The sequence below is a fragment of the Rhinopithecus bieti genome, unplaced genomic scaffold (assembly GCF_001698545.2).
Source record: "Rhinopithecus bieti isolate Rb0 unplaced genomic scaffold, ASM169854v2 scaffold_35884, whole genome shotgun sequence".
NCBI lineage: Eukaryota > Metazoa > Chordata > Mammalia > Primates > Cercopithecidae > Rhinopithecus > Rhinopithecus bieti.
In genome coordinates, this window is record NW_016814992.1 from 301,955 (window position 1) to 315,787 (window position 13,833).

The 13,833-nt window shown below is 41.0% G+C and overlaps 1 protein-coding gene across 8 annotated transcripts in view; it reads right to left on the reverse strand.

The window, feature by feature from the left end:
- Positions 1–13,833, reverse strand: part of SPIRE1 (spire type actin nucleation factor 1) — a 196,318-nt gene that overhangs the window by 110,578 nt on the left and 71,907 nt on the right. The window contains exon 1 of one of the 8 annotated variants that reach the window (XM_017852877.1): positions 6,050–6,079. The exons of the other annotated variants lie outside the window; for them this stretch is intronic. Coding sequence (XP_017708366.1) covers positions 6,050–6,064 — 15 coding nt within the window. The 5' untranslated portion in view covers positions 6,065–6,079. Of the gene's footprint in view, positions 1–6,049; positions 6,080–13,833 lie in introns of those variants that run through there. 8 annotated transcript variants of the gene reach the window in all.

A 13,833-nucleotide genomic window follows, 5' to 3' on the forward strand; every position in this document is an offset into this window, starting at 1 on the left:
GGGTCAATTACACAATCATATAGGGTCTCAAACAGGCTATCTCAAGGATATGGGTCTTTTTCAAATAAAAGTAATACAGGATACTGATGTGTTTTGTGGACCAAGATGATCTCACCTCATTTTTTTTTTTAAGAGACAGGATCTCACTATGTTGCCCAAACTGTCCCAAACACCTGGCCTTAACTGATCCTCTTGCCTCAGCCTCACACAGTGCTAGGATTACAGACATGAGCCACCACACCCAGCCTGTCTCTACACAGAATTAAAAAATTACTCAGGCGTGGGGGCATGCACCTGCGTCCCAGCTATTTGGGAGGTTGAGGAAAGAGGATAGCTTGAGCCCAGAAAAAACTGCAGTGAGCCATGTTGGCACCACTGCACTCCAGCCAGGGTAACAGAATGAGACCCTGTCTCGAAAACAAACAAACAAAAATTGTTAAAAAAATTTTTTTACATAGAAGATACACTGTGGTACTGGCAAAAGAAATGATAAAATAGATCAATGGGACAGAGTACAGAGCCGAGAAATGCACTCACACAAATAGAGTCAACTGATCTTTCACAAAGGAGCAAAAGCAATACAAAATGAAGCCAAGATTGTCTTTTCATCAAATGGTTCTGGAACAACTATACGTGCACAAGCAAAAATATGAATCTAGACATGGACCTTAAACCTTTCACAAAAATTAACTCAAAAGGGATGATAGAACTAAATATAAAATCCGAAAACATAAAACTCCTAGAAGACACGCAGCATTGGGTTTGACAATGATGTTTTAGGTACAACATCAAAACACAACCCATGAAAGAAAGAACTGACCAAGCTGGACTTTATTAAAGACATTTTTCAGAGAATAAAATGACCAAGTCACAGACTGGAAGAAAATATCTGCAGAACACATATCTAATGAAGAACTGGTATCCAAAATATACAAAGAATTATTAAAATCCAGTGAGAAAACAACCCAATTATATAATAGGCAAAGAATGTGAATGTACACCACACCAAAGAAGATATACAGATGGCAAATAAGCATATGAAAACATGCTCTACATCATATGCCAATGAGGAACTGCAAATCACGAGATACTACTACACCCCTCTGAGAGTGACTAAAATATAAAATACTGATAATACCAAATGCTAGCAAGGATGTGGAGCAACAGAAACTCTCGGGAATGCAAAATTGGAGGACAAATTAGCAGTTTCTTACAAAACTAAACACATCATTACCAAATGATCTGGGAAATGTGCTTCTTGGTATTTACCCAAATAAGTTTAAACTATGTCCATACAAAAACCTGCAGATGAATGTTTATAGTCACACTTAGAAGCAACCAAGATCTTCCTCAATAGGTGAATGGGTAAACAAACTGTGGTAAATCCAGATAATGGAGTAATATTCAAAGATAAAAAAGAAATGAGCTATCTATATAACAGTAATGATGGACATGTGTAATCATATATCTGTCAAATGTAAAACATAAAAAGTGAACCCTTATGTACTATCGACTTTTAATTTTTCTTTTTTTTTTTCCTTTGACACGGATTCTTGCTCTGTCGCCCAGGCTAGAGTGCAGTGGCGCAATCTCGGCTCACTGCAAGCTCCACCTCCCGGGTTCACGCAATTCTCCTGCCTCAGTCTCCCGAGTAGCCAGGACTACAGGCGCCCGCCACCACGCCCGACTAATTTTTTGTATTTTTAGTAGAGACGGGGTGTCACTGTGTTAGCCAGGATAGTCTTCATCTCCTGACCTCATGACATGCCCACCTCAGCCTCCCAAAGTGCTAGGATTACAGGTGTGAGCCAACACGTCCAGCCGACTTTTAATTTTTAATGTATCAGTATTGGTTCATCAATTGTACTGCATTAATGCAAGATATTAATAACAGGAGAAAGTGACTTAAGATTATGTGAGAATTCTCTGTACTTTCTGAACAATTTTTCTGTAAACCTAAAACTGCTCTAAAAAAATAAAGTATTAATTTAAAAAAATATATACAGGTAATGTGGCTTAAAAAATACAGTGTTGGAGAATGGATTAGAAATGGGCTAGAGCAGATGCAGGAAGATCAAACAGGAGGCTATTGCAGTAGAGTCAAACATAGGGCTGATGGTTTCCTGGGATGGCTAACAATAGGAGGTAGATAGAGAAAGAGTCTTTAGGAGGTAGAATAGACAGGACTTCACAATGCATTAAATGTAGGCAGAAAAAAAAAAAATGATTCCCGGGTTTCTAGCTTGGGCTAGTAGGGATAGTGGTAGAATTTACTGATATGGAAAACTGGAGGAAAAACAGTTTGGATGAGAAAGATGGCAAGTTAAATAACCGTGGGAAATATAATCACAGACACTAGACAGGCAGCTGTGTGGGTGGCAAAGGTAAGCCACGGGCTAGGAACATACGGTGCGATTCCCTGGCGTATCACTGGTTAGTGAAGTCGCAGAGTGTATGAGACAGCCTAAGGAGAGAATGCAGACAGAAGAACTAAACATTCAGTGGCTGGCCAGAGGATGACAAACCAAGAGATCGGAGTGTAAAGGAGCAACAGTGTTGGGAAAGGGAGAAAAGGATGAAATCCAAAAACTGTGGTATCACAAAAACCAAAGAAAGAAAATATTTCAAGAAGAAAGGCATCGTCATGTGTACTGAATGTGAGTAAGAAGAGGAACTGTAGCACACGTCCACTGGATTCAGTGAGGTGGAGGTCATTGGAGACTTTGGCAAGGGCAATCTGGGTGAGTAAACAGAAACTTGTACACACCAGTCTCAGAAAATTCTATGAAGAAAAGCGGAAAATACATGGCAGTAGCTGGAGATAAGACAGGGCAGAGGTAGGTGTTTTCTAGTCTGTCTTTTAAGACCAGAGTTTTAAGCATGTTTTGAATGGTGATGAAAAGAAGGTAGAGAGGAAAAATTTGAAAATGATAGAAAGACAGGGATCGAAGTTATTGACAGTGATACAGCAATTATTCATGACTTCAGTCTGACAAACTAGATCCTCAAAATGGCTAGTTATGACTCAGTGAACAAAAGAGTAAAAAAGAATAAAAAAATTAAAATAAAAGCTAGTCACTTCTCAAAAGAAAATCTTCCCCTAGTAATTATTTATTTATTTAGACATAGGGTCTCACTCTGTTGCCCAGGGTAGAGTGCAGTAGCATGATCATAGCTCACTATAACCTCAAATCCCTGAGTTTAAGCAATCCTCCTGCCTCAACCTCCTGAATAGCTGGGACTACAGATGCACACAACCAGGCCCAGCTAATTTTTGTATTTTTTTTATAGTAATGGGGTCTTGCTATGTTACCCAGGCTGGTCTCAAGGGATTTCCCAAAGTGCTGGTATTACAGGCATGAACTACTGAGCCTGGCCTTTCCCTAAAGTTTAGATATGCTTTTGCTGCCTTTTTTAAGTGGTAAATAGGCATATGTACTCGCATCTGCATAAGAGTTACTCCTGCCTACAACAACTTGCAATATCCTAACACTGAAAACTACACATTGCTGAAAGAAAGTAGAGGTCTAAGTAAATGGAGAAATATACCAAATTTACGGATTGAAAGACTAATACTGTTAACAACGTTAGCTCTTTCCAACCTGACTTAAAGTCAATGCAATCTTAAAGTCCTAGTTAAGATTTTTAGAGAAACTGAAAAACTGATTTTAAAATGTATATGGAGGCCAGACACGGTGGCTCATGCCTGTAATCCCAGCACTTTGGGAGGCCGAGGTGGGCGGATCACCTGAGGTCAGGAGTTCGAGAACAGCCTGACCAACATCGAGAAACCTCGTCTCTACTAAAAACACAAAATTAGCCAGGCATGGTGGCGCATGCCTGTAATCCCAGCTACTCAGGAGACTGAGGCAAGAGAATCACTTGAACCCAGGAGGCTGAGGTTGCAGTGAGCCGAGATCGTGCCACTGCACTCCAGCCTGGGCGATAGAGTGAGACTCGCCTCAAAAAAAAAAAAAAAAAAAAAAAAAAAAAAGTGTATGGAAATGCAAATTATCTAGAATAGCCAGAACAATTTTGGAAAGGAATAACAAAGCTGGATGACTTACACTACCTAATTTTAAGACTTACAATCACCAGGCATGGTGGCTCACCTCTGTAATCCTAGCACTTTGCGAGGCTGAGGTGGGGGTTGCTCGAGACCAGCCTGGTAGACACAGCAAAATCCCGTCTCTACCTAAAATACGAAAATTAGCAAGGTGTGGTGGCGGGTGCCTGTAATCCCAGCACTTTGGGAGGCCGAGGCAGGAGAATCACTTGAACCCAGAAGGCGGAGACTGCAGTGAGCCGAGATTGTGCCACTGCACTCCAGCCTGGGCAACAGAGGGAGACTCCATCTCAAAAAAGAAAAAAAAAGACCGGGCACGGTGGCTCACGCCTGTAATTCCAGTATTTTGGGAGGCCAAGGCGAGCAGATCACAAGGTCAGGAGATTGAGATCATCCTGGCTAACATGGTGAAACCCCGTCTCTACTAAAAATACAAAAAATTACCCGGGTGTGGTGGCATGTGCCTGTAGTTCCACCTACTCAGGAGGCTGAGGCAGAAGAATCACTCAAACCTGGGAGGTGGAAGTTGCAGTGGGCCGAGATCGTGCCACTGTACTGCAGCCTAGGCAACAGAGTGAGACTACGTCTCAAAAAAAAAAAAAAAAAAAGACTTACAGTAAAGTTACAGTAATCAACACTGTTTAATACTGGCCTGGCCTAAGGGTCAACAGAAAAACTGGGAATCCATAGTCCCACATTTACATGATAAATGGATTTTTAATGAAAGTACCAAGGTAGTTCAATGGGGAAAGGATATCATTCAACAAATGGTGCTGAAACAACTGGATATATATCTGAAAAATGAATAACCCAGACCCCTGCCTCACACCATATACAAAAATTATTTTTAAATGGATCATATATCAAAATATAAAAGCTAAATCTAGGAATATTCTAGAAAAAAAGGAGAAAATCTGCATGACACTAGTAGTGTCATGCAGATTTTTATATGTTTTCTATTTCTACATAGTCATTGTCAATGAGGTAGACAAATACTTCTTACACAAGATACATAAAACACTAAACATAAAAGTTGACAAATTAGAATTGCTCAAAATTAAAACTTTGTTCTTCAAAAGACAATAATAGCAATAAAAAGACAAGTCACATGCTGGGCAAAAATATCTATTTTACATATATGTATATTTATCTTATCAAGAACTTGAGTCTAGAATGTATTTTTTAAAAAACAGAACTCAATAAGATAAACAATCCAATAAAAAGTAGGCAAAAGATATCAACATATACCTTACAAAAAGAAGATATACAAATGACTGATAAGCATGTGAATAAATGCTATACCTCACTAGTCATCAGGGAAAAGCACATTAGAATGAGATACCATTTTACATCCTCTAGAATGACTAAAATTAAAAAGACTGACAATAATAAGTATTGGTGAAGATGTGGAAAACTAGAACATGTACACTGCTGCTGTGAATACAAAACCATGCAACCATTCTGTAAAGTTGTTTAGGAGTTTCTTACAAAACTCAAACATACATTTACCATATGACCCACCAATTACATTCCTGTTTACCCTAGAAAAATAAGAAGCATATATCCATAAAAAGACTCATACCTAAATGCTTATAGCAGCAATCACCCAAAACTGTAACTAACCCAACTGTTCATCAACAGAGGAATGGATAAACAAATCGCAATATATTGACACAATGGAATAATAGCCAGTAATACAAAGGGACACTATTACTGTACACTCAACACAGATGAATCTCAAAAACACTGCTAGCAAGAAAAGTCAGCACAAAAAACACATTCTGTACAGTTCAGTTTATATGAAGTTGGAGCTGGGGGACTGACTGCACAGGAAACTTTCTGGGGTGATGAAAAGATTGGAGCAGTGATTACATACTCATCAAACTGTACATTTACATTATCAGCATTTTATTATATTTAAATTATACTTCAAGGTGGATTTTTTAAAAAACTGAACAAGTACTTCCACTGTGAACAGCTTACCAGACTAGTAATCATGAGCGGAGACTCTACCCACTATCCAATGTGCAGCCCTGGATCAATCTCTTACTCTTCGGTCACCCAGTCTATGGTATTCCGTCATAGCAGCCCAAACAGACTAAGACAGTAAGAAAATACAGAATTCAAATACTAAAAGAAATACACAGGCTATAAATATGTGGAGTTCTGCTTATGCAAATGTTACAGTTGAAGAACCACAGAGGTTTTGACTTTTTTCCTATAAGTAAGCCTCAGAGTAAACTGTACTTCAACAAAAGTAAAGAAAATTTGCGGCGATAATCAACTGCCTCTGCAAAACCTCAGCAATCATCACAGGAACTTGACTGGCTTGCTTTGCAGAAACATACAATTTTGGAAACGGGTCCTTTTGAATTTTTTTTTTTAAAGTTAGGCCTTAAAGGCTTTTAAGAGAAGGGGAGGAAAAAAAAAAAAACCCCAAACCATCAAAGACAATCAAATCTGAACCAAGCTATGAACAAGACAGGAGTTTTCCACTGAGAGGAAAAAGTTTACACACACACACACACACACACACTACTGACTAGTAATAAAGCCTACTTTAAAACCTGTGGGGCTGTGCGCACAATGCAATATTACTCAGCCTTTAAAAGGAATGAAATTTGTTACATGCTACAACATGGATGAACCTTAAAAATGTGCTAAGTGAAAGAAGCTAGACACTAAAAGGCAATTATTATATGATTCCACTTACATGAACTATCCAGAACAGGGAAATTCAGAGAAGCAGAAAGTAGACTGATTTAAGGTTAGCAGCGGGAGAGGAGGAAAGGGGACTGGAAGTTACTACTGAATGAATACAGAGTTTCAATTTGGAATGATGAGAAAGTTTGGGAAACAGTGGCAATGGTTACATAGCAAATGCCACTGAACTGTACAATCAAGATTGTAAAAATGGTGACTGTTATATGTATTTTATCACAAACATATAGAGGCTGCTACAATTTCTTGGGGAGCATTACCATGCAGCAACATTGACAAAGGTTATGATTCCCCTTACTTGCCGGGGTTATGAAAATTTCCAAAACAAAATAAAGGTCCCAGGAATCAAGTTCTCTCTCTACTCTTGCATCAGAACTAGAACTGCTTTGGAATTACCACTGTCCTTCACTCTATCACTGTCCTTCACTCTATCACTGTCCTTCACTCTACCACTGTCCTTCACTCTATCAATCACTGTCCTTCACTCTATCACTGTCCTTCACTCTACCACTTCACTCTGTTTCGAGCCCTGAGCATAGGCCAGTTTGCTTGAATCATCAAGTCTTGAAACCACCTGTCACCAGAATTGGACACAGGTGACTTCATCTTATTTTTGAATACTTTCTCCTCTTGATTCTACATTCTTCTCATTTTCTTGCTGTCTAGCTTGATGGTCTTGACAAGAGATGTTTTCACAGAGTGGGTCTTGGTGAAAACACGCTAAGAGGAAGCGGAAACGGGATAGAAACAGTTCCTTCCGGTCATTTCAGAAGCAACGTCCTTGAGAAGGTATCTGGCTCAGAGGCAGGCGGGCTTGGCGGTGGGACCGCGTGAAGGTTCTCTTCAGGTTGCTTCTATTTTCTTGAGTGAAAAAACATCAATGAGATTGAGAAAGAAGAAGAGGGCATTGGAAGGTTGGAGAGAAAAGGTTTGAATAGTATCCTAGCCATCTAATAATGTATTCTCTCTTTTTTTTTTGTATTTTTTTTTTTTTGAGACGGAGTCTTGCTCTGTCGCCCAGGCTGGAGTGCAGTGGCCGGATCTCAGCTCACTGCAAGCTCCGCCTCCCGGGTTCACGCCATTCTCCTGCCTCAGCCTCCCGAGTAGCTGGGACGACAGGCACCCGCCACCTCGCCCAGCTAGTTGTTGTTGTTGTTTTTTAGTAGGAGACGGGGTTTCACCGGTTGTTAGGCCAGGATGGCTCGATCTCCTGACCTCGTGATCGCCCGTCTCGGGCCTCCCCAAAGTGCTGGGATTACCAGGCTTGAGCCACCGAGCCCTGGGCATCTTTTTTTTTTTTTTATCTTTTGGAGATGGAGTCTCACTCTGTCACGTAGGCTGGAGTGCAGTGGTGCTCACTGCAATCTCTACCTCCCAGGTTCAAGCGATTCTCCTGCCTCAGCCTCCCAAGTAGCTGGGGTTACAGGTGTGTGCCACCATGCCTAGCTAATTTTTGCATTTTTAGTAGAGATGGGGTTTTGCCATGTTGGCCAGACTGGTCTTAAACTCCTGACCTCAGGTGATCCACCTGCCTCGGCCTCCCAGAGTGCTGGGATTACAGGTGTGAGCCACCACACCTGGCCTAGTAATGTATTCTCTTTTAAATGTCAATTTTATCACGTCCCTCTCTTGCTAAAACACTTCACTGCTTTTTTAAAAATGAACTACACCACAGCAAAGAATTTCCTCATAACTCTCAGTCACGCGCAGAAGCACTGTCTTCAGGGCCAGGCATGGTGGTGGCTCACTCCTGTAATCCCAACACTTGGGAGGCAGGTGGATTGCTTGGGTTTAGGAGTTCGACAAATGCTTTCTCCAGTGGGAGAGAAAGCAGTATAGTTACTCCTGGTGTGGTGCGGACGACCCCAGCCTGTCCCTCAATACTGGAGATGTTTTCTAAGGGAAAAAACTTCCCTTTTCTTATTGCCACATGATTCCACTTATCCTCATGGGTGGAGAGTATGCATCACTAGGCCTGCCTTTTCCCAGCACACTGCCTTACACGACAGGTGCTCTATTTAATACCCACTGAACTACTAAAGTAAGCAAACACTTTATTGAGTTTCCAGGCCAAGTAATGATAGAAAAGGACTTGAGAATCTCACAGGTGAGACCGGCAAGCCCCAAGAAAGGGGAACAAACACACCCCACCTCATCAAAAGAGCGCAAAGCAATCACGGCATTTAAGTCAATAATCCTGTGTTAGTCATTTCCACAGAAAGTTCTCAAACTGCTTATTTAAAATATTACTATAGTACTTTGAACTAAAGTGACTTTCATCTAAGTTGCTTACAGCACTTGATTAGTAACCATTAATTAAGGTTTCACTCTATACAATGTATAATTTCGCTTTTGAAAACAGTAAAAACAAGGCACTAAAAGGTTAAAAAAACCAAGATTAAAAGATGAAACTTTTAGAAGTAAAAAAGCCACACTATTTATACTCTATCCTGATTAAATCTGAAGAATATCATTCCTGCTAACATTTTTCCTTAACTATACCTACCGAATCAAAATTAATTGTGACAGTCCAGGCGTAGTGGCTCATGCCTGTAATCCCAGCACTTTGGGAGGTCAAGGAGGGTGGATCACCTGAGGTCAGGAGTTTGAGACCAGCCTGGCCAACATGGCAAAACCCTATCTCTATTAAAAATACAAAAATTAGCCGGGCATGGTGGCACACACCTGTAATCCCAGTGGCTGGCTGAGGCATGAGAATCTCTTGAATCCAGGAGGTGGAGGTTGCAGTGAGCCAGGATCACACCACTGCACTCCAGCCTGGGCAACAGAATGAGACTGTTTAAAAAAAAAAATCATTAGGAGAGACTGTTGTTCTAAAATGCTTAGTTTCAGGAACACAGACAAGGAACTTGATGAACTACTTTTCTTTTTTTTTTTTTGAGACGGAGTCTCGCTCTGTCGCCCGGCCTGGAGTGCAGTGGCCGGATCTCAGCTCACTGCAAGCTCTGCCTCCCGGGTTTACGCCATTCTCCTGCCTCAGCCTCCCGAGTAGCTGGGACTACAGGCGCCAGCCACCTCGCCCGGCTAGCTTTTGTAGTTTTAGTAGAGACGGGATTTCACCGTGTTGGCCAGGATGGTCTCGAACTCCTGACCTCGTGATTCGCCTGTCTCGGCCTCCCAAAGTGCTGGGATTACAGGCTTGAGCCACCGCGCCCGGCCGATGAACTACTTTTTCAATCATAGGTTTCATTAACAACTGTCTGCAACCCTAAAAGGTTCACATTCCCATAAAGTTTGCTCCTTAAAGGCAAATGAATTTCCTAACTCCACAGATGACTTAACTCAAACAAAACATCATGGGTACAACACAGTAGACCAAAATCCAAATTGAGTCCTTTGTATGCCAGTCAGTTTCATAAACTATAAACCATGGTAAATTTCAACTAAGAGAATCAGTGTCTTAGAAAACAGGAAAAGCCCAAGGTCTGTAGTTCAACCAGTCATTCTATGCTTCAATCCCCTTTGGTTATTTCCAGTTATTTACATGGTTAATGAAAAGGCAGAGAGGCACGTTCAGAAAACTGTCTCTTGTAGAGCAGATGAAAAAAAGTAGAAATTAGTATTTGAGAAAAGGAAAAATTTAATATTGCTGCTCTGATGTCACCCAAATGATAATGACCAGCTATCTCCAACTTAAAAAAATACATAAAAATAAAGCTAAACTGTGGTATGTTTCCCTGCTTTAGGGGAACCATGGGGCCCTATATCAAGTAGATAAATAGATTACTGTATCTAGATTACTATATAATTATACAGTAATTATACAGTCCAAATATATAAGAAATCATAATAAATGTACATAGGGGCCAGGTGTGGTGACTCACACCTGTAATCCCACCACTCTGAGAGGCAGACACAGGAGGATTGCTTAAGCCCAGGAGTTCGAGACCACACATGGGCAACAGACGATGATCTCTTATATTTAAAGAAGAAAAAGGCTGGGTATGGTGGCGCAAACCTGTAATCCCAGCACTTTGGGAGGCCAAGGCAGGCAGATCATGAGGTCAAGAGATCGAGACCATCCTGGCCAATCTGGTGAAACCCCGTCTCTACTAAAAATACAAAAATTAGCTGGGTGTGGTGGCAAGTGCCCGTAGTCCCAGCTACTCAGGAGGTTGATGCAGGAGAATCACTTGAACTCGGGAGGTGGAGGCTGCAGTGAGCCGATATTGCACCACTACACTCCAGCCTGGTGACAGAGCGAGACTCTGTCTCCAAAAACAAACAAAGGCTGGGCGCAGTGGCTCACGCCTGTAATCCCAGCACTTTGGGAGGCCGAGGCAGGTGGCTCACAATCACGAGGTCAGGAGATCGAGACCATCCTGGCCAACATGGTGAAACCCCGTTTCTACTAATATACAAAAAATCAGCCGGGCGTGGTGGTGGGCACCTGTAGTCCCAGCTACTCGGGAGGCTGAGGCAGGAGAATGGCGTGAACCCGGGAGGCGGAGCTTGCAGAGGGCTGAGATGGTGCTACTGCACTCCAGCCTGGGCGACACAGCGAGACTCCATCTCAAAAAAAAAAAAAAATGAAGAAGAAAGAAGAAGAAAGAAGAAAGAAGAAGAAGAGGAAGAGGAAGAGGAAGAAGAGGAAGAGGAAGAGGAAGAAGAAGAAGGAGGCCAGGCGAGGTAGCTCATGCTTGTAATCCTAGCACTTTTGGGAGGCTGAGGTGAACGGATTGCTTGAGCCCAGGAGTTCAAGATCAGCCTGAGCAAAATGGCAAAACCCCATCTCTACAAAATACAAAAAAAAAAAAAATTAGCTGGGTGTGGTGGTGCACACCTGTAGTCCTCACTACTTGAAAGGCTGAGATGGGAGGATCACTTCAGCTTAGGTGACAGCGAGAGACCCTGTCTCAAAAAAAATAAAATAAAATAAAACAAAAAATAAAATTAAAAAAAACTGGTAAAACATGCTTATTAAAAGACAGACTCTTAAATGAGATACAGAAGAGATAATCTAGTAACATACTGTTCATTAAAAATAGACTTAAAACAAGACACAGAAAGGTTAATATAAAAGGGTGGAAACATATAATACATGCCAGGAAAACACAAATCAGAAGAAATATCAAAAAGAAAAATGGGCCGGGCACAGTGGCTCACGCCTATATTCCAAGCACTTTGGGAGGTCGAGGCAGACGGATCATTTGAGGTCAGGAGTTTGAGACCAGCCTGGCCAACATGGTGAAACCCCATCTCTACTAAAAATACAAAAATTAGCCGGGCATGGTGGTGCACATCTGTAGTCCCAGCAACTTGGGAGGCTGAGGCAGGAGAATCTCTTGAACCTGGGAAGCAGAGGTTGCAGTGAGGAGAGATGGTGCCACTGCACTCCAGCCTGGGTAACAGAGCAAAACTCCATCTCAAGAAAAAAAAAAAGAAGAAAAATGAATTTAAGAAAAATAGTATTAAAAGAACCAAAAGAAGTATTTCAAAAAATAATGATTATGAACTTGCCTGTACCAAATAATATAGTCTCAAAATGTAAACTTGAAAATTTTACCTAAAACTGGCAGTCAGAATTACAAGGTGAAAATAATAAATCCATAGTCACAATAGGAAAATTATGAACATCTCCCCTCAAATTAGCCAGGTATAGTGTCATGCACTTGTACTCCTAGCTACTTGGTGGCTGAGATGGGAAGATCACCTAAGCCTAGGCGTTTGAGTCCAGTCTGGGCAACATAGCAAGGCCCTGTCTCTAAATTAAAAATAAATAATTTTTTTTTTTTTTTTGAGACGGAGTCTTACCCTGTCACCTAGGCTGGAGTGCAGTGGCGCAATCTCAGCTCACTGCAACCTCCACCTCCTGGGTTCAAGTGATTCTCCTGCCTCAGCCTCCTGAGTAGCTGGGATTACAGGCATGCACCACCATGCCCGGCTACATTTTGTATTTTTAGTAGAGATGAGGTTTCACCATGTTGGTCAGGCTGGTCTCGAACTCTTGACCTCGTGATCCACCTGCCTTGGCTTCCCAAAGTGCTGGAATTACAGGCGTGAGCCACCATGCCGGGACAATAAATAATTTTTTTAAAACAATACCTCCTCCCAATAAAACTTATAAATCAGACCAAAAAAACTGGATGAAGACTGTCTGAATAATATGAATAAGCCAAATGGAACATTTACACATACACATATACTTTTCTATGACATACAGAATATTACGACATTTCATCTTTCAAAGGTTAAGCATTATTTTTAATTAGAAGACCAAAAGTTAAGGAATTGAGAAACCAAAAAACTTCATGACAGGAAAGGCCGAGAAACATATAGGTAGGATCCCAGCAGACAAAAGGCTTTCAACAGTGGCAATAATTTAAGAGATGTCACAATGTCATGTCAAGGCAGTCTCTGAAATCAGCTGCCTGTGGTCACATCTAGGCTCTAGTACTCACATGCTGCATGATTTTGAGAAAGTTTCTCTCTCTATAGCTGTTAGTGTGTCTGTATAATGAGGATAACAACTGTACCTGCTTCATAAGGTTCCTGTCAACATTAAATGAAACACGAAAAGAGCTTACAACAGTGTCTAGCAAACTGTTAGCTTTAAAAAATGTTAGTATGCTACTAAACACAATGGGGTAGCTCTATGTGTACTAACATGTAAAAAGATGCTCAATATGTATTCGGATTAAAAAAGGTACGTTGCAAAATGCTAAGCAAACCATGCATGAAAACGTTTATATAAAAATAAAATACATAAATAATAAACCCATATACATATATATTTGTCTAGGAGAATACATAAATTGTTAACAGTTACCTCTGGCAAGTGGGACCAGAAGAGCTGGGCAAACATTTTGTTTCTATATTGTGTGAATTTGTTTCTATATTACTTTCATACATTTGTTTTATATATATATGTATATATGTATGTATTTAGAGACAAGGTCTTGCTCTGTCACCCAGGCTGTAGTGTAGTGGCATAATCATAGCTCACTTTAACCTCAAACTCCTGGGCTCAAGTGATCCTCCCCCTTCAGCCTCCCAAGTAGCTGTGGCTGCAGGTGTGTGCCATT